The sequence below is a fragment of the Ranitomeya imitator genome, chromosome 1 (genome assembly GCF_032444005.1).
Source record: "Ranitomeya imitator isolate aRanImi1 chromosome 1, aRanImi1.pri, whole genome shotgun sequence".
NCBI lineage: Eukaryota > Metazoa > Chordata > Amphibia > Anura > Dendrobatidae > Ranitomeya > Ranitomeya imitator.
This window is the reverse complement of record NC_091282.1, coordinates 61,818,901-61,843,992: the sequence shown is the minus strand read 5'-3', so window position 1 is coordinate 61,843,992 and position 25,092 is coordinate 61,818,901. Positions and strand designations below refer to the sequence as shown.

General features: G+C 47.9%; 1 protein-coding gene across 1 annotated transcript in view; it reads left to right on the top strand.

Moving 5' to 3' along the window:
• PIK3C3 (phosphatidylinositol 3-kinase catalytic subunit type 3) overlaps positions 1-25,092 on the top strand; it is a 257,560-nt gene that overhangs the window by 7,599 nt on the left and 224,869 nt on the right. Inside the window, exons 2-5 of the mRNA XM_069747182.1 lie at positions 3,442-3,533; positions 5,507-5,695; positions 10,555-10,698; positions 21,988-22,117. Coding sequence (XP_069603283.1) covers positions 3,466-3,533; positions 5,507-5,695; positions 10,555-10,698; positions 21,988-22,117 — 531 coding nt within the window. The 5' untranslated portion in view covers positions 3,442-3,465. The remainder of the gene's footprint in view (positions 1-3,441; positions 3,534-5,506; positions 5,696-10,554; positions 10,699-21,987; positions 22,118-25,092) is intronic.

The window sequence follows — 25,092 nt, the reverse complement described above, 5'->3', positions numbered from 1 at the left end:
CGCCATGTTGCGTTTGGAGACCCCTGATATGCCTAAACAGTGGAAACCCCTCAATTCTACCTCCAACACTAACCCCAACACACCCCTAACCCTAATCGCAACTGTAGCCGTAACCCTAATCACAACCCTAATCACAACCCTAACCCTAAAGGTACCGTCACACTAGACGATATCGCTAGCGATCCGTGACGTTGCAGCGTCCTCGCTAGCGATATCGTCCAGTGTGACAGGCAGCAGCGATCAGGCCCCTGCTGGGAGATCGCTGGTCGGGGAAGAAAGTCCAGAACTTTATTTCGTCGCTGGACTCCCCGTAGACATCGCTGAATCGGCGTGTGTGACACCGATTCAGCGATGTCTTTGCTGGTAACCAGGGTAAACATCGGGTAACTAAGCGCAGGGCCGCGCTTAGTAACCCGATGTTTACCCTGGTTACCATCCTAAAAGTAAAAAAACAAACACTACATACTTACCTACCGCTGTCTGTCCTCCAGCGCTGTGCTCTGCTCTCCTCCTGCTCTGGCTGTGAGCGTCGGTCAGCCGGAAAGCAGAGCGGTGACGTCACCGCTCTGCTTTCTGGCTGCCCGGCGCTCACAGCCAGACCAGAGAAGCAGAGCACCGAGGACAGACAGCGGTAGGTAAGTATGTAGCGTTTGTTTTTTTACTTTTTAGGATGGTAACCAGGGTAAACATCGGGTTACTAAGCGCGGCCCTGCGCTTAGTTACCCGATGTTTACCCTGGTTACCGGGGACCTCGGGATCGTTGGTCGCTGGAGAGCTGTCTGTGTGACAGCTCTCCAGCGACCAAACAGCGACGCTGCAGCGATCCGGATCGTTGTCGGTATCGCTGCAGCATCGCTATGTGTGACGGTACCTTAAGGCTATGTGCCCACGTTGCGGATTCGTGTGAGATTTTTCAGCATCATTTTTGAAAAATCTGCGGGTAAAAGGCACTGCGTTTTACCTGCGGATTTTCCGCGGATTTCCAGTGTTTTTTGTGCGGATTTCACCTGCGGATTCCTATTGAGGAACAGGTGTAAAACGCTGCGGAATCCGCACAAAGAATTGACATGCTGCGGAAAATACAACGCAGCGTTTCAGCGCGGTATTTTCCGCACCATGGGCACAGCGGATTTGGTTTTCCATAGGTTTACATGGTACTGTAAACCTGATGGAACACTGCTGCGGATCCGCGGCGGCCAATCCGCAGTGTGGGCACATAGCCTAATTCTAAAGGTATGTGCACACGCTGCGGAAAACACTGCGGATCCGCAGCAGTTTCCCATGAGTTTACAGTTCAATGTAAACCTATGGGAAACAAAAATCGCTGTACACATGCTGCGGAAAAACTGCACGGAAACGCAGCGGTTTACATTCCGCAGCATGTCACTTCTTTGTGCGGATTCCGCAGCGGTTTTACAACTGCTCCAATAGAAAATCGCAATTGTAAAACCGCAGTGAAATGCGCAGAAAAAACGCTGTAAATGCGCGATAAATCCACAGCGGTTTAGCACTGCGGATTTATCAAATCCGCAGCGGAAAAACCCGCAGAGGACCAGAATACGTGTGCACATACCGAAACCCTAACCCTACCCCTAGCCCTAACCCTATTCTAACATTAGTGGAAAAAAAAAAATCTTTATTTTTTTATTGTCCCTACCTATGGGGGTGACAAAGGGGGGGGGGGGGGTCATTTATTATTTCTTTATTTTGATCACTGAGATAGATTATATCTCAGTAATCAAAATGCACTTTGGAACGAATCTGCCGGCCGCCATTTTGGAAGATGGCGGCGCCCGGGGAGAAGACGGACGGACCCCGGCAGGATCGGTAAGTATGATGGGGTGGGGGGGGGGGATCGGAGCATGGGGGGGTGAATCGGAGGGCGGGAGGGGTGGAACGGAGCACGGGGAGGGTGGAACGGAGCACGGGGGGGGGGGGGGGGTGGATCGGAGTGCAGGGGGGTGATTGGAGCACGGGGGGGTGATTGGAGCACGGGGGGAGCGGACAAGAGCACGGGGGGGAGCAGAGCACAGGACAGAGGGGAGCCGGAGCAGTGTACCGGCCAGATCGGGGGGCTGCGGGGGCGATCGGTGGGGTGGGGTGGGGGCACATTAGTATTTCCAGCCATGGCCGATGATATTGCAGCATCGGCCATGGCTGGATTGTAATATTTCACCCGTTATAATAGGTGAAATATTACAAATCGCTCTGATTGGCTGTTGAAAGTGAAACTGCCAATCAGAGCGATTGTAGCCACGAGGGGGTGAAGCCACCCCCCCCCTCCCCCCCCGGGCTAAACTACCACTCCCCCTGTCCCTGCAGATGGGGTGAAATGGGAGTTAACTCTTTCACCCGATCTGCAGGGACGCGATCTTTCCATGACGCCACATAGGCATCATGGGTCGGATTAGCACCGACTTTCATGACGCCTACGTGGCGTCATGGGTCGGGAAGGGGTTAAGTGTGGGGAAATTGCAAAAAAAGTGCAACTCCACAATCGTTTTTCTTTCCTCCAAACTTGCTCTAGTTTTTCAATGTCTCTTTTAAAATGTGGTGCCCAGAACTGGACACAGTGTTCCAGATTGTGTGGAACTGGCGGGTTACGTAACGCACCCCCCACGGCTGCCATCTTGGTACTCCTAAGAAGCCCACCCGAAGACAAGGCCACGGTCTGTACATAGAAAGTAGAAGCGATTGATCAATCGCAGGTTCAAGACCCCTGAACGGACAACGAAGAAAGGTCAGATTAAGATAGAACTCTAAATCGCCCCCCCAAAAAACAAAACTAAATATATTTGGTGTCGCCAGAAAATATAAAGACCAGAACATTAAACGTTAATAAACTATAATCGCTCAACAATTAAACGATAAGACCTGAGCGGCGACATTTCCAACTACGACCCGTCCCGCAAAATGAAGACGTCACAGCCAGGCCATGGCGACAACATAAAGGCTCTGGGAAGAAGAGGGAGCAAATACTACAAAAAGATGGCTGCAGCAGGAAAGGGTTAAAGTGAATAACACTGGTGTCAGCTGAAAGTAACGGCTTCCCAGCCGCAGGGGGAGCAGAGCGGCGGACTGACCGCACACCGGGCCTCACGGGCAGCGGCCATAACAGGGCCCGTCCCGCAGTCACCCCACAGCAGCAGAGCAGGGCAAAACGGAGAATGTGCCAATCGCAACATGGCGGATTTCCTATGCTTCTAAACAAGCCACGTAACGAGCAGTCGACCGGAAGCGCCAGCCAGAGGCGCAATCACGTGATCTCTGGTACAGGAAGGAGGGACTATTGTTCTGATTGGTACGAGTCCGGCTAGTTGTCATGGTTGCATGGACCATGGCGGAAGTGTTTGACCCCGCGCAGCCTATGAGAGAGTACTTCCGGGTAACGCCGGGTTTTATGTTTTGTTCAGTGTTGTTTCTTGTCTTGTGTCCGTGTAGACGTCTGTATCAGCAGCTGCGGTCATGGCGGAGTCCGACAAGTTCTACTATGTGTACAGCTGCGACCTGGACATCAGTGTGCAGCTCAAGATGTGAGTCCGCGGCCTGACACCTCACCCCAGCGCTCCTCCATAGGGGGCACCCCAAAGTGTGGCCCTGCGCCTCCCAACCTCAGGCCAGAGGGAAGCCTGCCGCCCCTCTTCCAACCTCACCCCATTGTGTTGGCCAGCTCCCCTCCCCCTCTTCCCCAACCTCACCTTATTGTGTTTCCCCTAATGCCTCTCTTCCTTAACCTCACCCCATTGTGTTGGCCAGCTCCCCTCTCTTCCCCAACCTCACGTTATTGTGTTGGTCAGCTCCCCCCTCTTCCCCCAACCTCACCTTTATTGTGTTGGTCAGCTCCCCTCTCTTCCCCAACCTCACCTTTGTTGTGTTGGCCAGCTCCCCTCTCTTCCCCAACCTCACCTTATGTTGGCCAGCTCCCCTCTCTTCCCCAACCTCACCTTATGTTGGCCAGCTCCCCTCTCTTCCCCAACCTCACCTTATGTTGGCCAGCTCCCCTCTCTTCCCCAACCTCACCTTATGTTGGCCAGCTCCCCTCTCTTCCTCAACCTCACCTTATGTTGGCCAGCTCCCCTCTCTTCCTCAACCTCACCTTATGTTGGCCAGCTCCCCTCTCTTCCTCAACCTCACCTTATGTTGGCCAGCTCCCCTCTCTTCCCCAACCTCACCTTATGTTGGCCAGCTCCCCTCTCTTCCCCAACCTCACCTTATGTTGGCCAGCTCCCCTCTCTTCCCCAACCTCACCTTATGTTGGCCAGCTCCCCTCTCTTCCCCAACCTCACCTTATGTTGGCCAGCTCCCCTCTCTTCCTCAACCTCACCTTATGTTGGCCAGCTCCCCTCTCTTCCCCAACCTCACCTTATGTTGGCCAGCTCCCCTCTCTTCCCCAACCTCACCTTATGTTGGCCAGCTCCCCTCTCTTACCCAACCTCACCTTATGTTGGCCAGCTCCCCTCTCTTCCCCAACCTCACCTTATGTTGGCCAGCTCCCCTCTCTTCCCCAACCTCACCTTATGTTGGCCAGCTCCCCTCTCTTCCTCAACCTCACCTTATGTTGGCCAGCTCCCCTCTCTTCCCCAACCTCACCTTATGTTGGCCAGCTCCCCTCTCTTCCCCAACCTCACCTTATGTTGGCCAGCTCCCCTCTCTTCCTCAACCTCACCTTATGTTGGCCAGCTCCCCTCTCTTCCCCAACCTCACCTTATGTTGGCCAGCTCCCCTCTCTTCCCCAACCTCACCTTATGTTGGCCAGCTCCCCTCTCTTCCCCAACCTCACCTTATGTTGGCCAGCTCCCCTCTCTTCCCCAACCTTACCTTATGTTGGCCAGCTCCCCTCTCTTCCCCAACCTCACCTTATGTTGGCCAGCTCCCCCCTCTTCCCCCAACCTCACCCCATTGTGTTGGCCAACCCCCCTCTCTTCCCCAACCTCACCTTATTGTGTTGGTCAGCTCCCCCCTCTTCCCCCAACCTCACCTTTATTGTGTTGGTCAGCTCCCCTCTCTTCCCCAACCTCACCTTTGTTGTGTTGGTCAGCTCCCCTCTCTTCCCCAACCTCACCTTTGTTGTGTTGGCCAGCTCCCCTCTCTTCCCCAACCTCACCTTTGTTGTGTTGGCCAGCTCCCCTCTCTTCCCCAACCTCACCTTATGTTGGCCAGCTCCCCTCTCTTCCTCAACCTCACCTTATGTTGGCCAGCTCCCCTCTCTTCCCCAACCTCACCTTATGTTGGCCAGCTCCCTTCCCTGTTATGTTGCCCTTCAAATAAACATCTCTCTGAGACTTAAGCCCCATGTTTGGCAACTTTCCAGCCCCTTTTCCCCCCAACCTCACCCCTTTTGTGTTGGCCAGCCCCCCTCCCCCCAACCTCACCCCTTTGAGTTACACCTTGCTTGTCCTCTACACCCCCCTCCCCAATCATACTCTGCAGCCACTGGTGTCAGATGTGAGGCTTTGTGGATCTCTGCAGTTTCCTGTAAATTATTTTGTCTTTTCTGTATCCTCAGAGGAAGCCTGGAAGGGAAGCGGGAGCTGCGGAGCTACAAGGCGGTGCTGGCAGACCCCATGCTGAGGTTCTCCGGGCTGTACCAGGAGACCTGCTCCGACATGTACGTCACCTGTCAGGTCTATGCTGATGGCAAACCCCTGGCACTCCCGGTGCGGACGTCGTACAAAGCCTTCAGCACCCGATGGAAGTAAGTCTCGTGTCCCCGTCCGTCACTGAATTCCTGGCACCGCGAGTTTCCTCATAGAACTGTGTTACAATTCTTTATGCACCGCAGTGTTGTATTGTAACATCTAGTAATAATCCTGCTGATCCCGAGGTTCATTCTTGGAGGTCCGTGGACCTTTATTAAACCAATGGATAAGAAAAATGTCTCGGAAATGTAGAATCTATAAAGAATTGAATTAGTTTTGTATCACTGACCCTCACAGCTGCCACAATATCACATCATCTGCATTGTGGGTGGTTGTAGCTAAGGCCTCTTTCACACTTCCGTCGGTACGGGTGCGTCGGGTCGACGTACCGACGGACGTTGTGAATTCTTTGCACGACGTGGGCAGCGGATGCGGATTTTCGACGCATCCGCTGCCCATTCTGCAGTCCCGGAGTTTCGGCCGCGCATGCGCGGTCGAAAATGGCGGACGCGACGCACAAAAAAGTTACATTGAATTTTTTGGGTGACAACGGTCCGCCAAAACACGACGGATCCGTTGCACAACGGACGTGACGTGTGGCAATCCGTCACGATCCGTCGCTAATACAAGTCTATGGGCAAAAATCGCATCCTAACAGCCCGAGCATGGCTGGGAGATCAGATTCTGTACAAGGAGAACAGCAAACCTGGATTTCCCTACAACCCACTCTGCTCCCCTTCCTCTGTTCCTCAAGGCTCAGGCTTATCAGATGGTGTCAAAGGGTTAATGCTTTCCTGCCCTACTGCACAGGACAGACCACACAGGAAAAAAGGAGCTGAATGCAGGAGGGGGAGGTAAGAGTTAACACCCCCCTCTTCTGTATTTGCTCCACTTAGGTTTCTCACCTTTGCTCTGTAAGCTGCAATGAAGACTTTATGACCCCCTGGCCTGTCCCCATCCCCCCCAACCTTGTCAGACCAGTTCTTTCAACACACAAAAAAAGCCTGATCCCAAACCTATTCCAGCAGGGAACCTGACACAATTTATCTGACCCCATGTCCTGCAGGCCATTAAACAATGGTAACAATGGTTTTTGTAGCTAAACTTATACCATTTGTCATTTTTTTTTTTTGGCCACAGTTATAAATCATAGGGAACCTTCCTTGTTCTCCCCTTCCAAACCATGACTTTACTGATCTCTATTTCTCCAAGTCCCCTTTTGTGGCTTAGTGATTGGTGAGTAAAGGTACCTTCACACTGAACAACTTAACAACGATATCGCTAGCGATCCGTGACGTTGCAGCGTCCTGGCTAGCGATATCGTTGTGTTTGACACACAGCAGCGATCCGGATCCTGCTGTGACATCGTTGGTCGGAGCAGAAAGTCCAGAACTTTATTTTGTCGCTGGATCTCCCACAGACATCGCTGAATCGGCGTGTGTGACGCCGATTCAGCAATGTCTTCACTGGTAACCAGGGTAAACATCAGGTTACTAAGTGCAGGGCCGCACTTAGTAACCCGATGTTTACCCTGGTTACCAGTGTAAATGTAAAAAAAAAAAAAAAAAAAAACACTTCATACTTACATTCCGGTGTCTGTCTCGTCCCTCGGCGTTCTGCTTCCCTGCACTGTCAGCGCCGGCCAGCCGTAAAGCAGATTACAGCGGTGACGTCACCGCTGTGCTTTACGGCCAGCCGGCGCTCAGTCAGTGCAGGAAAGCAGAACGCCGAGGGACGAGACAGACACCGGAATGTAAGTATGAAGTGTTTGTTTTTTTTTTTTTTTTTTACATTAGCACTGGTAACCAGGGTAAACATCGGGTTACTAAGCGTGGCCCTGCGCTTAGTAACCCGATGTTTACCCTCGTTACCAGGGGACTTCGCATAGTTGGTCGCTGGAGAGCTGTCTGTGTGACAGCTCTCCAGCGACCACACAACGACGCTGCAGCGATCGGGATCGTTGTCTAGATCGCTGCAGCGTCGCTAAATGTGACGGTACCTTAACTGTAAAATCAACTCTAAAAATGCCTCACTGCCGGCTCTTCGCAAATCTTGAACAGTACTCTTGGTGCGTGCTCCCCGTCTGCACTGCACTTTCTTCTCTTCTCCCTGGGATTGCACCCTGTCGCTTGGTGTGTGCCCTCCCCAACCCCTTACTCCCCACCCCCCACCCCCACTATCTTCACTGCACATTCTGCTCCCTGAGAGTCCACAGTACTCTTGGCATGTGCCCCCCGTCTTCACTGCACGTTCTTCTCCTTGGGAGTGCACAGTATTCTTGGTGTGGGTGTGCCCCCCCGTCTTCACTGCACATTCTGCTCCCTGAGAGTGCACAGTACTCTTGGTGTCTGCCCCCATCTTCCCTGCATGTTCTTCTGCCTGGGAGTGCATAGTACTCTTGGTGTGTGCCCCCCGTCTTCAATGCACATTCTGCTCCCTGGGAGTGCACAGTACTCTTGGTGTGTGTGCCCCCCATCTTCCCTGCAGGTTCTTCTGCCTGGGAGTGCACAGTATTCTTGGTGTGGGTGTGCCCCCCCATCTTCACTGCACATTCTGCTCCCTGAGAGTGCACAGTACTCTTGGTGTCTGCCCCCGTCTTCCCTGCATGTTCTTCTCCCTGGGAGTGCACAGTACTCTTGGCGTGTGCCCCCCGTCTTCCCTGCATGTTCTTCTCCCTGGGAGTGCACAGTACTCTTGGCGTGTGCCCCCCATCTTCCCTGCAGGTTCTGCTCCCTGGGAGTGCACAGTACTCTTGGTGTGTGTGCCCCCCATCTTCCCTGCAGGTTCTGCTCCCTGGGAGTGCACAGTACTCTTGGTGTGTGTGCCCCCCATCTTCCCTGCAGGTTCTTCTGCCTGGGAGTGCACAGTACTCTTGGTGTGTGTGTGCCCCCCGTCTTCAATGCACATTCTGCTCCCTGGGAGTGCACAGTACTCTTGGTGTGTGTGTGCCCCCCGTCTTCAATGCACATTCTGCTCCCTGGGAGTGCACAGTACTCTTGGCGTGTGCCCCCCATCTTCACTGCACATTCTGCTCCCTGAGAGTGCACAGTACTCTTGGTGTCTGCCCCCGTCTTCCCTGCATGTTCTTCTGCCTGGGAGTGCATAGTACTCTTGGCGTGTGCCCCCCGTCTTCCCTGCATGTTCTTCTCCCTGGGAGTGCACAGTACTCTTGGTGTGTGTGCCCCTCGTCTTCAATGCACATTCTGCTCCCTGGGAGTGCACAGTACTCTTGGTGTGTGTGCCCCCCGTCTTCCCTGCATGTTCTTCTCCCTGGGAGTGCACAGTACTCTTGGCGTGTGCCCCCCGTCTTCCCTGCATGTTCTTCTCCCTGGGAGTGCACAGTACTCTTGGCGTGTGCCCCCCATCTTCCCTGCAGGTTCTGCTCCCTGGGAGTGCACAGTACTCTTGGTGTGTGTGCCCCCCATCTTCCCTGCAGGTTCTGCTCCCTGGGAGTGCACAGTACTCTTGGTGTGTGTGCCCCCCATCTTCCCTGCAGGTTCTTCTGCCTGGGAGTTGCACAGTACTCTTGGTGTGTGTGTGCCCCCCGTCTTCAATGCACATTCTGCTCCCTGGGAGTGCACAGTACTCTTGGCGTGTGCCCCCCGTCTTCCCTGCATGTTCTTCTGCCTGGGAGTGCACAGTACTCTTGGCGTGTGCCCCCCGTCTTCCCTGCATGTTCTTCTCCCTGGGAGTGCACAGTACTCTTGGCGTGTGCCCCCCGTCTTCCCTGCATGTTCTTCTGCCTGGGAGTGCACAGTACTCTTGGCGTGTGCCCCCCATCTTCCCTGCATGTTCTTCTCCCTGGGAGTGCAGTTATTCTTGGCATATGCCCCCGTCTTCACTGCATGATCTGCTCCCTGGGAGGCCGAACGCTGCTCGAGATTTGCGAAAAAGAAACTGTGATTTTCCTCCGATAAATGAGTGGGAAAAATAATCCGGGGAGATCCGCACCTTATTACTAATTTCCAACCAATTTGAGTAAGCCCTGTTTTAAGGTTGACTTTATACAGTTCCTTGAATATGTGTTCAAACCTGTGAACTTTCCATTTTTTTTTTTTTCTTCAAGTTACTATTATGAACTTAAATGCGTTTTATTGGGATTTTATGTGATACACCGACACTAAGTAACAAGTATTTGTGAAGTGTAAAGGAAATGACACCGGGTTTTCTAATTATTTTAAATTATATAATAGTAAATACCCAAAGGGACAAGGGTGTAATGGGAGAGGATGGCGAACGATGGCTAGCTTTGTCAGCCACACAGTCCAGCATTGCCCAATTCTATGCAAATTCTGTTCCCAGATGTCTATTGGATGTTGCGGTCCTAAAGGTCAATATCAACCCTTTAATGACCCTTGCTAGAGTAACTTTTGTCTCTCTGTAACACCTCCACATAATGGTACCATCCAGTCAGGTCAGTTTTTAAGTTCTCCAGATACATGCACTTGGCCGCTGATGAAGACACTTTCCTAAAAAAAAGATGGCGCTCTTAGGCCCAGAATGGATTAGAGGGTCAAGGGTCTTTACAAACATGCTCAGGGGTTGTCATGTCCCTGTGAGTAGGGTCTTTGCATTTAAGAAAGGTGTTCCTGACAAAGGTCCAGGGCAGCTGTCCATAATCTAACAATAGAGGGGGGGTGTACTCATGGCTAACAATTCACAACAAGTTAATCCACATTCTTCATGTCCTCAGCCCTCTGCAGACCACCTTTGTTCTAGTCTCTTTGACACATTTGGATTAATCCAGAGGCCAATAATCAAATTGTCAGTCCAGTGCTCTATATTGCCCATGTCAGATTTCAACAGTGGAATACATTTTTTTTCAAATTGTGTAAATAAGTTTCTCTAGACTTTTTTTTTTTTTTTTTTTTTTTTTATATTTTAATCCATACATGAACCCTACTTTTTTTTTCAGCTGGAATGAATGGCTGAAGCTGCCGGTGAAGTACGCGGATCTGCCCAGAAGTGCACAGGTGGCTCTCACTATATGGGATGTCTATGGACCCGGGAAAGCTGTGCCTGTGGGGGGAACGACCGTGTCTCTGTTTGGGAAGTACGGGTAAGTTTGCAGGTCACACAAAATGGGTGACGGACACATTAGCAGTGGTTAGTACTACAGTCATGGACGAAAATTTTGAGAATGAGACAAATACACATTTTTCCAAAGTCTACTGCTTCATTTTTTCTAATGGCAATTTGCATATACTCCTGAATGTCAGACTGATCAGCTTAACAGCAATTACTGTACTTGCAAAGTCAATATTTGCCCAGAAAATGAACTTTAACCCCCAAAACACATTTCAACATCATTGCAGTCCTGCCTTAAAAGGAGCAGCTAACATCGTTTTAGTGATTGATCCATTAAAGGTACCTTCACACATAACGATATTGTTAACGATATCGTTGCTATTTGTGACGTAGCAACGATATCGTTAAGGAAATCGTTATGTGTGACAGTGACCAACGATCAGGCCCCTGCTGGGAGATCGTTGGTCGCTGAGGAAAGTCCAGAACTTTATTTCATCGCTGGACTCCTGCTGACATCGCTGGATCGGCGTGTGTGACACCGATCCAGCGATGTCTTCACTGGTAACCAGGGTAAACATCGGGTAACTAAGCGCAGGGCCGCGCTTAGTAACCCGATGTTTACCCTGGTTACCATCCTAAAAGTTAAAAAAACAAACGCTACATACTTACCTACAGCCGTCTGTCCTCCAGCGCTGTGCTCTGCACTCGTCCTGTACTGGCTGTGAGCCGGAAAGCAGAGCGGTGACGTCACCGCTCTGCTTTCCGGCTCCCAGCCAGTACAGGAGGAGTGCAGAGAAGCAGAGCGCAGCGCTGGAGGACAGACGGCTGTAGGTAAGTATGTAGCGTTTGTTTTTTTAACTTTTAGGATGGTAACCAGGGTAAACATCGGGTTACTAAGCGCGGCCCTGCGCTTAGTTACCCGATGTTTACCCTGGTTACCGGCATAGTTGGTCGCTGGAGAGCGGTCTGTGTGACAGCTCTCCAGCGACCAAACAGCGACGCTGCAGCGATCCGGATCGTTGTCGGTATCGCTGCAGCGTCGCTTAATGTGAAGGGGCCTTAACACAGGTGTGGGTGTTGATGAGGACAGGGCTGGCGATCAATCATACCATTATCATACATAATATATATCATATCATATCATACCTAACTGACCGTACATTCAGCGTCTCCCACTCACACACCACCTCCTCACCTCGCCCCCTATCTGTCGGAGTCCCGCAAGGTTCAGTTCTAGGACCCCTGCTCTTCTCCATCTACACCTTTGGCCTGGGACAGCTCATAGAATCTCACGGCTTTCAGTATCATCTCTATGCTGACGACACACAGATCTACATCTCTGGACCAGATATCACCTCCCTACTAACCAGAATCCCTCAATGTCTGTCTGCTATTTCATCCTTCTTCTCCACTAGATTTCTAAAACTTAACATGGACAAAACAGAATTCATCATCTTTCCCCCATCTCACGCGATCTCCCCAACGAACCTATCCATTACAGTAAACGGCTGCCCACTCTCCCCAGTCCCACAAGCCCGCTGTCTTGGGGTAATCCTTGACACTGATCTCTCCTTTAAACCACATATCCAAACCCTTTCCACTTCCTGCCGCCTCCAACTCAAAAATATTTCACGGATCCGCACATTCCTAAACCAAGAATCTGCAAAAACCCTAGTCCATGCCCTCATCATCTCCCGCCTTGACTACTGTAACCTCCTGCTCTGTGGCCTCCCCTCTAACACTCTTGCACCCCTCCAATCTATTCTAAACTCTGCTGCCCGACTAATCCACCTGTCCCCCCGCTATTCCCCGGCCTCTCCCCTCTGTCAATCCCTGCACTGGCTCCCCATCACCCAGAGACTCCAGTACAAAAGCCTAACCATGACATATAAAGCCATCCACAACTTGTCTCCTCCATACATCTGTGACCTCGTCTCCCGGTACTTTCCTGCACGCAACCTCTGATCCTCACAAGATCTCCTTCTCTACTCCCCTATTATCTCCTCTTCCCACAATCGCATATAAGATTTCTCTCGTGCATCCCCCCTACTCTGGAATGCTCTACCACAACATATCAGACTCTCGCCTACCATCGAAACCTTCAAAAAGAACCTGAAGACCCACCTCTTCCGACAAGCCTACAACCTGCAGTAACCACCGATTGACCAAACCGCCGCACGGCCAGCTCTACCCTCACCTACTGTATCCTCACCCATCCCTTGTAGATTGTGAGCCCTCGCGGGCAGGGTCCTCTCTCCTCCTGTACCAGTTATTACTTTTATTTTTCAAGATTATTGTACTTGTTTTATTATGTATACCCCTCCTCACATGTAAAGCGCCATGGAATAAATGGCGCTATAATAATAAATAATAATAATAATAATAATCAGTCATGATTAAGTAAGAATGACATCACTGGACACTTTAAAAGGAGGCTGGTGCTTGGTATCATTGTTTCTCTTCAGTTAACCATGGTTATCTCTAAAGAAACACGTGCAGCCATCATTGCACTGCACAAAAATGGCCTAACAGGGAAGAGTATCGCAGCTACAAAGATTGCACCTCAGTCAACAATCTATCGCATCATCAAGAACTTCAAGGAGAGAGCTACCATTGTTGTCAAAAAGGCTCTAGGGCGCCCAAGAAAGACCAGCAAGTGCCAGGACTGTATCTTAAAACTGTTTCAGCTGCGGGAGCGGACTACCAGCAGTGCTGAGCTTGCTCGGGAATGGCAGCAGGCTGGTGTGAGTGCTTCTGCACGCACTGTGAGGTGGAGACTCTTTGAACAAGGCCTGGTTTCAAGGAGGGCAGCAAAGAAGCCACTTCTCTCCAGAAAAAACATCAGGGACCGACTGATATTCTGCAAAAGGTACAGGGAGTGGACTGCTGAGGACTGGGGCAAAGTCATTTTCTCTGATGAATCCCCTTTTCGATTGTTTGGGACATCTGGAAAACAGCTTATTCGGAGAAGAAGAGGTGAGCGCTCCCACCAGTCTTGTCTCATGCCAACTGTAAAGCATCCTGAAACCATTCATGTGTGGGGTTGCTTCTCAGCCAAGGGAATCGGCTCACTCACAGTCTTGCCTAAAAACACAGCCATGAATAAAGAATGGTACCAGAATGTCCTCTAAGAGCAACTTCTCCCAACCGTCCAAGAGCAGTTTGGCGCCCAACAATGCCTTTTCCAGCATGATGGAGCACCTTGCCATAAAGCAAAGGTGATAACTAAATGGCTCATGGAACAAAATATAGAGATTTTGTGTCCATGGCCTGGAAACTCCCCAGATCGTAATCCCATCGAGAACTTGTGGTCAATCATCATGAGACGGGTGGACAAACAAAAACCAACAAATTCTGGCAAAATGCAAGCATTGATTATGCAAGAATGGACGGCTATCAGTCAGGATTTGGTCCAGAAGTTGATCGAGAGCATGCCAGGGAGAATTGCAGAGGTCTTGAAGAAGAAGGGTCAACACTGCAAATATTGACTTGCTGCATTAACTCATTCTAACTGTCAATATAACCTATTGGTACTCATAATATGATTGCAATTATATTTCTGTATGTGATATAAACATCAGACAAACACTAATAAAAACCAGAGGGCAGCAGATCATGTGAAAATGTAATTTTGGTGTCATTCTCAAAATTTTTGGCCATGACTGTATATAATAATAATAATCTTTATTTTTATATAGCGCTAACATATTCCGCAGCGCTTTACAGTTTGCACACATTATCATCACTGTCCCTGATGGGCCTCACAATCTAGATTCCCTATCAGTATGTCTTTGGAATGTGGGAGGAAACCGGAGTGCCCGGAGGAAACCCACGCAAACACGGAGAGAACATACAAACTCTTTGCAGATGTTGTCCTGGGTGGGATTAGAACCCAGGACCCCAGCGCTGCAAGGCTGCTGTGCTAACCACTGCGCCACCGTGCTGCCCTAATATGCCGGGATGTGGCGACCAATCCTCCATGTTACGCGGGAAGACCTTAGCTGTTTGCTGGGGCTTCACATCGCACAGCTTCTTTATCTCTAGCCGCACCTTCCGCTGAACTCTGGTCACTTGAGATTTACCGTATATACTCGAGTATAAGCCGACCCAAGTATAAGCCGACCCCCCCCCCCCCCCTAATTTTGCCACGAAAAACTGGGAAAACTTATTGACTCGAGTATAAGCCTAGGGTGGAAATGCAGCATTTACCGGTAAATTTCAAAAATAAAAATAGATCATTATTTCCCCATAGCTGTGCCATATAGTGCTCTGCACCGTTCATATTTCCCCATAGCTGTGCCCCATACTGTGCTCTGCAGCGTTCATTTTGTCCCATAGCTGTGCCCCATACTGTGCTCTGCAGCGTTCATTTTGTCCCATAGCTGTGCCCCATACTGTGCTCGGCAACGTTCATACTGTCCCATAGCTCTGCCCCATACTGTGCTCTGCAGCGTTCATTATTGTCCCATATCTGTGCCCCATGCTGTGCTCTGCAGCGTTCATTCTGCCCCATAGATGTGCCCCATACTGTGCTCTGCAGCGTTCATATTGGCCCATAGATGCTCCACATAAATCTGTGCCGCCGCTGCTGCTGCTGCAATTAAAAAAAAAAAAAAAAAGCCATACTCACCTCTCTTGATTGCAGCTCCCGGCGTCTCGTTCCGGCGCCTCCATCTTCCCGGCGTCTCTGCACTGACTGATCAGGCAGAGGGCGCCGCGCACACTATATGCATCATCGCGCCCTCTGACCTGAACAGTCAGGGCGCAGATAGACGCCGGGAAGATGGAGCGGCGCCCGGCGGCTGGAACGCGGACAGGTGAATATAACATACTTACCTGGTCCCCACGTCCGGCTCCCTCTGCCTGTCACAGCTGGTCTTCAGTGCCGCAGCTTCTTTCTCTAATCAGCGGTCACCGGCAGCGCTGATTAGAGAAATGAATATGCGGCTCCACCCCTATGGGAGGTGGAGCCACTTATTCATTTCTCTAATGAGCGGTCCCACGTGACCGCTGAAGAAGGGAAGAAGCTGCAGCACAGAAGACCGTGGGACGGCAGGGACAGCGCGAGGATCGCTGGAAGCAGGTAAGTATACCTCAGCGCCCTCTCCCCCTCACCTGCCGACCCTCCCACCCACCTTGACTCGAGTATAAGCCGAGAGGGGCACTTTCAGCCCAAAAATTTGGGCTGAAAATCTCGGCTTATACTCGAGTATATACGGTACTTCCTTTCTAAGGCCGGGTGCACACGATCCAAAAGTATCAGCGCTTTGGACGCAGCTCATGTTGACTGTGTCCAAAGTGCTGCCGTCTATTGAACACAGGTGAATCCGCATGCGTTCACTAAACTGTGCAGATTCACCGCATCCAATACATTGTATGGGTGAGATTTACATGCTGCGGTCTGGAAAGACGCGTCACATTTCAGTCTCCGCGGACGTCTCTGGACGCATAGTGAACATAGGATTTCTGAGCTGTAACAGCTGGACTCTGCATAAGTACGCAGCATCTAACCAGCAGCGTGTACTGACCGTGTGCACATACCCGAAGAGTATTGCAGCTCTGAACCGTCAGACCACCTCTATTCTTAAAGGGGCTGTCCACTACTAGGACCACCCCTTCTTGGTCTAAATGTTTGGTCCCAATAAAATAAAAAAGCCTACACTCATCTCCTGTGCCGAGCCAACACTGTGGGAACAGTACCAGTACGAGAGGTCAATACAGGCTGTTTCTTTTTATCGGGACCAAGCGTGGGATATGACATGGAGTTGTCCAAGTAGTGGACAACTTGGCGTAACAAAACTATATATATATATAATTATTATTAATAATAATAATAATAATAATAATAATAATATTATTATTATTTTATTTTTTTAGTAATCCGTCAGCATGATTTCACCCACCAAACTGTTTCCATGCCTATGTAGGTCTTTAAAAGTAAAGTACAGTTCCACAATTGTTTTATTTACCTTTATTAAATATATGGTAAAACTGACTGGACAATATGTTTCTCCAGGGCAGTGCGACTACGTAGATGCTAAACTTGTATACTTAACTTTTTTCCCACCACTTAATAAAAATAAATTTGCATGAAAAATAGTTTTTGCTTTTGTCACCACTTTCTGAGACCTGTAGCGTCTCCATCTTTTGGGATCTGGGGCTGGGCGATTGCTTATTTTTTTTGCACCTTTTTATTGATATAGTATATATTGCATTTTATTGCAGTGTTGCGGCGAACAAATTATCTTCAATTTTGGCGTTACGATATGTATTCATTTTTTATTTTTTTTTAAATATTTTTCCGTTTACCCATCGTATTTATATTTTGATAAAGCGGACACTTCGCGGCAATGCCAAATGTGTATTTTTTTTTTTTTCAATGGGGATGGTGTATGTATATTTTTATGGCTGTCATGACAACCCATTAGCACCCCACGATCACGTCAAGGGTGTGCCGATGGGAGCGTGGAACGGCTCGCGCTCCATCGCCACATGCTAATTCATGCTGTGAGAAATTGACAGCAGGATTGAACTGGTTAACAACTGCGGGAAAGCACAGCTCCACTCGCAGCTATTAACTGCACACTTGTTGAGAAAGATGTGGGCTCCGCATCGGAGCCTGCATCAGTCAGGGACGCGACATATGACATAAATGTGCTTCATATGTCGTAAAGGGGTTAACAATCTGCTAAAGTTTATAAAGTATAGAAAATCGACAGTCCAGAATTGCTGTTTTATCTCTGCACCTCCACCCCCTGTACTGGCTTGGTATCACTGTGATTGCACTGCTCTAATCCTATTACCAGGTCATTGGGGAACAGAAAGTGGGTACGGAAAGTATTCAGACCCCTTTACATTTTTCACTCTTTGTTTCATTGCAGCCATTTGGTAAATTCCAAAAAGTTCATTTGTTTTCTCATTAATGTACACTCTGCACCCCATCTTGACTGAAAAAAACAAATGTAGATATTTTGGCAAATTTATAAAAAACAAAAAAAACAAAAACAAAACTGAAATATCACATGGTCATAAGTATTCAGACCCTTTACTCAGTATTGAGTAGAAGCCCCTTTTGAGCTAGTACAGCCTTGAGTCTTCTTGGGAATGATGCAACAAGTTTTTCACCCCCTGGATTTGGGGATCCTCTGCCATTCTTCCTTGCAGATCCTCTCCAGTTCATAGTAACATAGTTAGTAAGGCCGAAAAAAGACATTTGTCCATCCAGTTCAGCCTATATTCCATCATAATAAATACCCAGATCTACGTCCTTCTACAGAACCTAATAATTGTATGATACAATATTGTTCTGCTCCAGGAAGACATCCAGGCCTCTCTTGAACCCCCCGACTGAGTTCGCCATCACCACCTCCTCAGGCAAGCAATTCCAGATTCTCACTGCCCTAACAGTAAAGAATCCTCTTCTATGTTGGTGGAAAAACCTTCTCTCCTCCAGACGCAAAGAATGCCCCCTTGTGCCCGTCACCTTCCTTGGTATAAACAGATCCTCAGCGAGATATTTGTATTGTCCCCTTATATACTTCTACATGGTTATTAGATCGCCCCTCAGTCGTCTTTTTTCTAGACTAAATAATCCTAATTTCGCTAATCTATCTGGGTATTGTAGTTCTCCCATCCCCTTTATTAATTTTGTTGCCCTCCTTTGTACTCTCTCTAGTTCCATTATATCCTTCCTGAGCACCGGTGCCCAAAACTGGACACAGTACTCCATGTGCGGTCTAACTAGGGATTTGTACAGAGGCAGTATAATGCTCTCATCATGTGTATCCAGACCTCTTTTAATGCACCCCATGATCCTGTTTGCCTTGGCAGCTGCTGCCTGGCACTGGCTGCTCCAGGTAAGTTTATCATTAACTAGGATCCCCAAGTCCTTCTCCCTGTCAGATTTACCCAGTGGTTTCCCGTTCAGTGTGTAATGGTGATATTGATTCCTTCTTCCCATGTGTATAACCTTACATTTATCATTGTTAAACCTCATCTGCCACCTTTCAGCCCAAGTTTCCAACTTATCCAGATCCATCTGTAGCAGAATACTATCTTCTCTTGTATTAACTGCTTTACATAGTTTTGTATCATCTGCAAATATCGATATTTTACTGTGTAAACCTTCTACCAGATCATTAATGAATATGTTGAAGAGAACAGGTCCCAATACTGACCCCTGCGGTACCCCACTGGTCACAGCGACCCAGTTAGAGACTATACCATTTATAACCACCCTCTGCTTTCTATCACTAAGCCAGTTACTAACCCATTTACACACATTTTCCCCCAGACCAAGCATTCTCATTTTGTGTACCAACCTCTTGTGCGGCACGGTATCAAACGCTTTGGAAAAATCGAGATATACCACGTCCAATGACTCACCGTGGTCCAGTCTATAGCTTACCTCTTCATAAAAACTGATTAGATTGGTTTGACAGGAGCGATTTCTCATAAACCCATGCTGATATGGAGTTAAACAGTTATTCTCATTGAGATAATCCAGAATAACATCCCTCAGAAACCCTTCAAATATTTTACCAACAATAGAGGTTAGACTTACTGGCCTATAATTTCCAGGTTCACTTTTAGAGCCCTTTTTGAATATTGGCACCACATTTGCTATGCGCCAATCCTGCGGAACAGACCCTGTCGCTATAGAGTCACTAAAAATAAGAAATAATGGTTTATCTATTACATTACTTAGTTCTCTTAGTACTCGTGGGTGTATGCCATCCGGACCCGGAGATTTATCTATTTTAATCTTATTTAGCCGGTTTCGCACCTCTTCTTGGGTTAGATTGGTGACCCTTAATATAGGGTTTTCATTGTTTCTTGGGATTTCACCTAGCATTTCATTTTCCACCGTGAATACCGTGGAGAAGAAGGTGTTTAATATGTTAGCTTTTTCCTCGTCATCTACAACCATTCTTTTCTCACTATTTTTTTAAGGGGCCTACATTTTCAGTTTTTATTCTTTTACTAATGATATAGTTGAAGAACAGTTTGGGATTAGTTTTACTCTCCTTAGCAATGTGCTTCTCTGTTTCCTTTTTGGCAGCTTTAATTAGTTTTTTAGATAAAGTATTTTTCTCCCTATAGTTTTTTAGAGCTTCAATGGTGCCATCCTGCTTTAGTAGTGCAAATGCTTTCTTTTTACTGTTAATTGCCTGTCTTACTTCTTTGTTTAGCCACATTGGGTTTTTCCTATTTCTAGTCCTTTTATTCCCACAAGGTATAAACCGCTTACAGTGCCTATTTAGGATGTTCTTAAACATTTTCCATTTATTATCTGTATTCTTATTTCTGAGGATATTGTCCCAGTCTACCAGATTAAGGGCATCTCTAAGCTGTTCAAACTTTGCCTTCCTAAAGTTCAATGTTTTTGTGACTCCCTGACAAGTCCCCCTAGTGAAAGACAGGTGAAACTGCACAATATTGTGGTCGCTATTTCCTAAATGCCCAACCACCTGCAGATTTGTTATTCTGTTCCTTCAGGTTGGATGGTGAACGTTGGTGGACAGCCATTTTCAGGTCTCTCCAGAGATGCTCAATTGGGTTTAGGTCAGGGCCCTGGCTGGGCCAGTCAAGAATGGTCACAGAGTTGTTCTGAAGCCACTCCTTTGTTGTTTTAGCTGTGTGCTTAGGGTCATTGTCTTGTTGGAAGGTGAACCTTCGGCCAAGTGTGAGGTCCAGAGCACTTTAGAAGAGGATTTCATCCAGGATATCTCTCTACTTGGCCACATTCATGTTTCCTTCAATGACAACCAGTCGTCCTGTCCCTGCAGCTGAAAAACACCCCCCATAGCATGATGCTGCCACCACCATGTTTCACTGTTGGGATTGTATTGGGCAGGTGATGAGCAGTGCCTGGTTTTCTCCACACATACCACTTAGAATTCTCACCAAAAAGTCTATCTTCGTCTCCTCAGACCAGAGAATCTTATTTCTCATAGTCTGGGAGTCCTTCGTGTGTTTTTTAGCAAACTATATGCAGGATTTCATGTCTTGCACTGAGTAGAGGCTTCCATCAGGCCACTCTACCATAAAGGCCTGACTGGTGGAGGGCTGCAGTGATAGTTGACTTTGTGGAACTTTCTCCCATCTCCCTACTGCATCTTTGGAGCTCAGCCACAGTGATCTTGGGGTTCTTCTTTACCTATCTGACCAAGGCTCTTCTCCCACGATTGCTCAGTTTGGCTGGATGGCCAGGTCTAGAAAGACTTCTGGTGGTCCCAAACTTCTTTCATTTAAGGATTATGGAGGCCACTGTGCTCTTAGGAACCTTGAGTACAGCAGAAATTCTGTTGTAACCTTGGCCAGGTCTGTGCCTTGCCACAACTCTGTCTCTGAGCTCTTTGGCCAGTTCCTTTGACCTCATGATTCTCATTTGGTCTGACATGCACTGTGAGCTGTGAGGTCTTATATAGACGGGTGTGTGCCTTTCCAAATCAAGTCCTATCAGTTTAGTTACACACAGCTGGACTCCAATGAGGGAGTAGAACCATCTCAAGGAGGATCACAAGGAAATGGACATCATGTGACTTAAATATGAGTTTCTGAGCAAAGGGTCTGAATATTTATGACCATTTGATATTTCGGTTTTCTTTTTCTAAAAATGTGCAAAAATTTCTACATTCCTCTTTTTTTTTTTTTTCAGTCAAGATGGGGTGTAGAGTGTATATTAATAAGAATTGAAAACAACCTTTTTTGAATTTACCAAATGGCTGCAATGAAACAGAGTGAAACATTTAAAGGGGTCTGAATGCTTTCCATACCCACTGTATATTAAATGGAAGAAAAGTAAACTCCGAAGTTAAAAAGTTGCAGAGCTTTTCAGTACAATGTTGCCTTTCTAGAACTAAATAAAGACATTTTTAGCTTTCTTTCTCGAAATGAAGAAAATGTGTGCGTGTGTGTCGCAAGTCACAATGATGGTCCGTGTGGTGTCCGCTTTTTTTTTTTTCTCTCTCGCACCCATAGACTTGCATTGGCGAGAGTCGAACAATATACGCATAAAATCGCAGCATGCTGAATATGCCCGAGAGAAAAAACGGTGATCTGAGCTTCCCCATAGATTAACAGTGGTCCGAGTGCGATGTGATGTTTTCTTGCATAGCACTTGTCCGTATTTTACGCTCGTGCGACTCCGGCCTAAGAGAATAGCTCTTGCTTTGAAACCGGCCCCGCTGTGATAAGGGCAATACAAATACAGAAAATATATATTAAATATTCCTTATGCATTTTTCTAAAAGCACAGATAATCCACCCAAACTAATTTTCGTTTTTATTTAATGAACTAATTTTGTTTTGGTGCCAGGATGTTTCGGCAAGGAATACATGACCTAAAGGTGTGGCCAGATGTTGAAGCTGATGGATCAGAGCCGACCACAACCCCTGGACGGACGAGCAGCTCCGCGTCAGAAGATAAGATGAGCAGATTGGCCAAGGTAACACTCGTCCTCCATTCTTTTCTATTGGCTCTGTATTTTCTATGGGGCATAGTGAACATTTTTCACATCTGTTGGATACCTGAATACGTGTTAGAAAAATAATACAATATTTAAATTTATGAATTCATGTTTAAAAAAAAAAAAATCAAAAAAAAAATCTGTCATTGTGTCTATTGCTCGTGTGCAGACACAATGTATATATTTTTATGGTTGCAGACCGCAAACAAACCACGTGTGCAGTACGGTCCTGCAATCATGATGCTACCTCCTCCTAAGCATCATGGAGTTCTGTGGTTAAAATAGTTCCGTATAATCTTCACATAGGGGTGTTACACCCAGGAGGAGACGCTGTGCCAGGAGAAGGAGCAGGCACCAGTAAGGACAGTGGGACTGAGAAGTGTCCGTTTCTCAGGGGATGCCCGCCGAGCCCGGGGCTCCACAAGCAGAGATTGCACAGAAGCAATACTAATTCCAGCCAACTATACACGCCAATTGTAACCTCTCCAGGTACATAGATTGCATACTCTGCAGTAAAGGAAAATGATTGGGCCCCACCTCGAAATCTGTGAATCCAACTTGTTGTTCAGTACCGTTGCGCTAGTCTGTAAAATCCAGTCCGTAGCCATGCAGCGTGTCTTTATAAACCGAGCCATTCCTGTCCCACATTAGTAGAGGACGCCATAACTGTTAGGGTATGTGCACACGTTGAGGATTTCTTGCAGAAATTTCCTGACAAAAATCGGACATTTCTGCCAGAAATCCACATGCCGTGTTTTGTTTTTTTTTTTTGCGTGTTTGATGCGTTTTTTTGCACATTTTTTTGCGTTTTTTCTCAATGCATTAAATAGCTGGAAAACGTGAAAAATCCGCAAAATTAATGAACATGCTGCTTTTTTTTTTTTTTACCGCGATGTGTTTTTTTTTTTTTTTCACGGAAAAAAACGCATCATGTGCACAAAACATGCAGAATGCATTCTAAATGATAGGATGCATATGTATGCGTTTTTATCGTGAAAAAAGAAACGCAAAAAATCCTGAACGTGTGCACATAGCCTAACAGGTCAGTTCACAAAATTACTATTCTTGATTAGTGGAAGTAAAACACATTAACTCATCCACAACATGAAGACGGCGTAACGTTAAGGCGGGGTCGCCGAATCCAAAGCTCTTAGTGTTATTGCGAAAAACGCTGCAATAACCGGCGCGCGCTTCATGGTCGGGCAGCGGCATACTGCCTTACATCACCAAGCACCATGCCGAGCGTCGGATAGAGTGGTGTAAAGCCACCAAGAGGAAACGTGTCCTGTGCGGTGACAGATCACACTTCTCTATCTGGGGTCTGCTGGAGGAATCTGGTGAATGCCAGGAGAACGTTACTCGCCTGCTGTACAGCTTGCCAGAGGAGGATAATGTTAGGGGCCGTTATCAGGGGTTTGGCCTTTTAGTTCCATTTAAGGGAAATCTTTAGAATTCAGCAAACAAGATACTGTATATTGGACAGTTGTAGCCTCGAGCTTTGTGGGAACCGTTTGGAGAAGGCTCTTTTTTTTGTTCCCCATGATTGCGCCCAGGTCCTCACAGACCTGTAGGAGGAGTTTGATGGAAGAGCGTGACCTCAGCCCCATCCAGCATCTTTGGGACGACCTAACACGGAGATTGTGAGCCGGGCTTGTCCTCCAAGATCAGTGTCAGATCTCACAAATGTTCTTCTGCATGAAAGGGCAAGAATTCCCATAGACACCTATACAATCTTTAGAAAGCCTTCCCAGAAGAGCGGGAGGTGTTCTAGCTCCATAGAGGCCATGGACGTAGGGTGGGAGGTCAGAAAAGCTGCTGTAGGGGAATGCGGAGGGGGCACAATACTTTTGTCCTTAGGTTTTATAGAGCTTTTCTTTTTTTCTGCAATCAATGAGGAAATACTCTTTTTGATTGTGATAGACCTTGGTATTAAGTGGCTCTGTTGGGGCCTCCTGGTGAGCCGTGGACATTGTGATGAGAGCCCCTGGCTTCATATGTTCTCCTATCACTTCACCTCCCTCGGTCGATCTTCTTGCAGCTTTTACATACGTTTTTTTTGTATCCCTGCTGTATGGAGGAAGCAATGACATTTTTGGTAGCTTTGTGGGACAGATGGGAACGGTCCGTGCCAGCTATAAATACAGCCGCCATCTCCGCTGCTGACTTACAACCTCAATAAACACAGCCTTTGTATTCATGGAATAGCAGCATTTTATAGGGGCAGCTCGCCTTCACCATAAAGGAAAACCTAATGAAAGTCTTCATTTTATGGCCTTGGGTTATCTGAGCAAATTTACCAACACCAAGGGCAGAGGGGGAACGGGTGAGATGTCCGCTGCTGTCACAATGTCCTCCGCTCTACACAATTACAGGCAGATCCCCAGCAGCCATTCTGTAGTGAAGCGAAGCGGCTCATTTGGCTTAAAATAGAAATAATAACAATAATAATAATATTATTATTATTATTATTATCTTAAATTTTTACTTAGCGCTAACATATTCTGCAGCGCTTTACATACATCACCATCACTGTCCCTGATGGGGCTCACAATCTAAATTCCCCATCACTATGGCTTTGGAATTGTGGGAGGAAACCCACGCAAACACGAAGAGAACATACAAACTCCTTGCAGATATTGTTCTGGGTGGGATTTGAACGCACGACCCCAGTGCTGCAAGGCTGCTGTGCTAACCACTGAGCCACCGTGCTGCCCTCATGAGATCAGCGTGACGATATCTATATACATAATTGTCTAAGGGTCACTTCCGTCTGTCTGTCCTTCTGTCACGGTTATTCGTTTGCTGATTGGTCTCGGCAGCTGCCTGTCATGGCTGCCGCGACCAATCAGCGATGCGCACAGTCCGGAAGAAAATGGCAGCTCCTTACTCCCCGCACTCACTGCCTGTCGCCTGCATACTCCCCTCCGGTCTGCCCTCACAGGGTTAATGGCAGT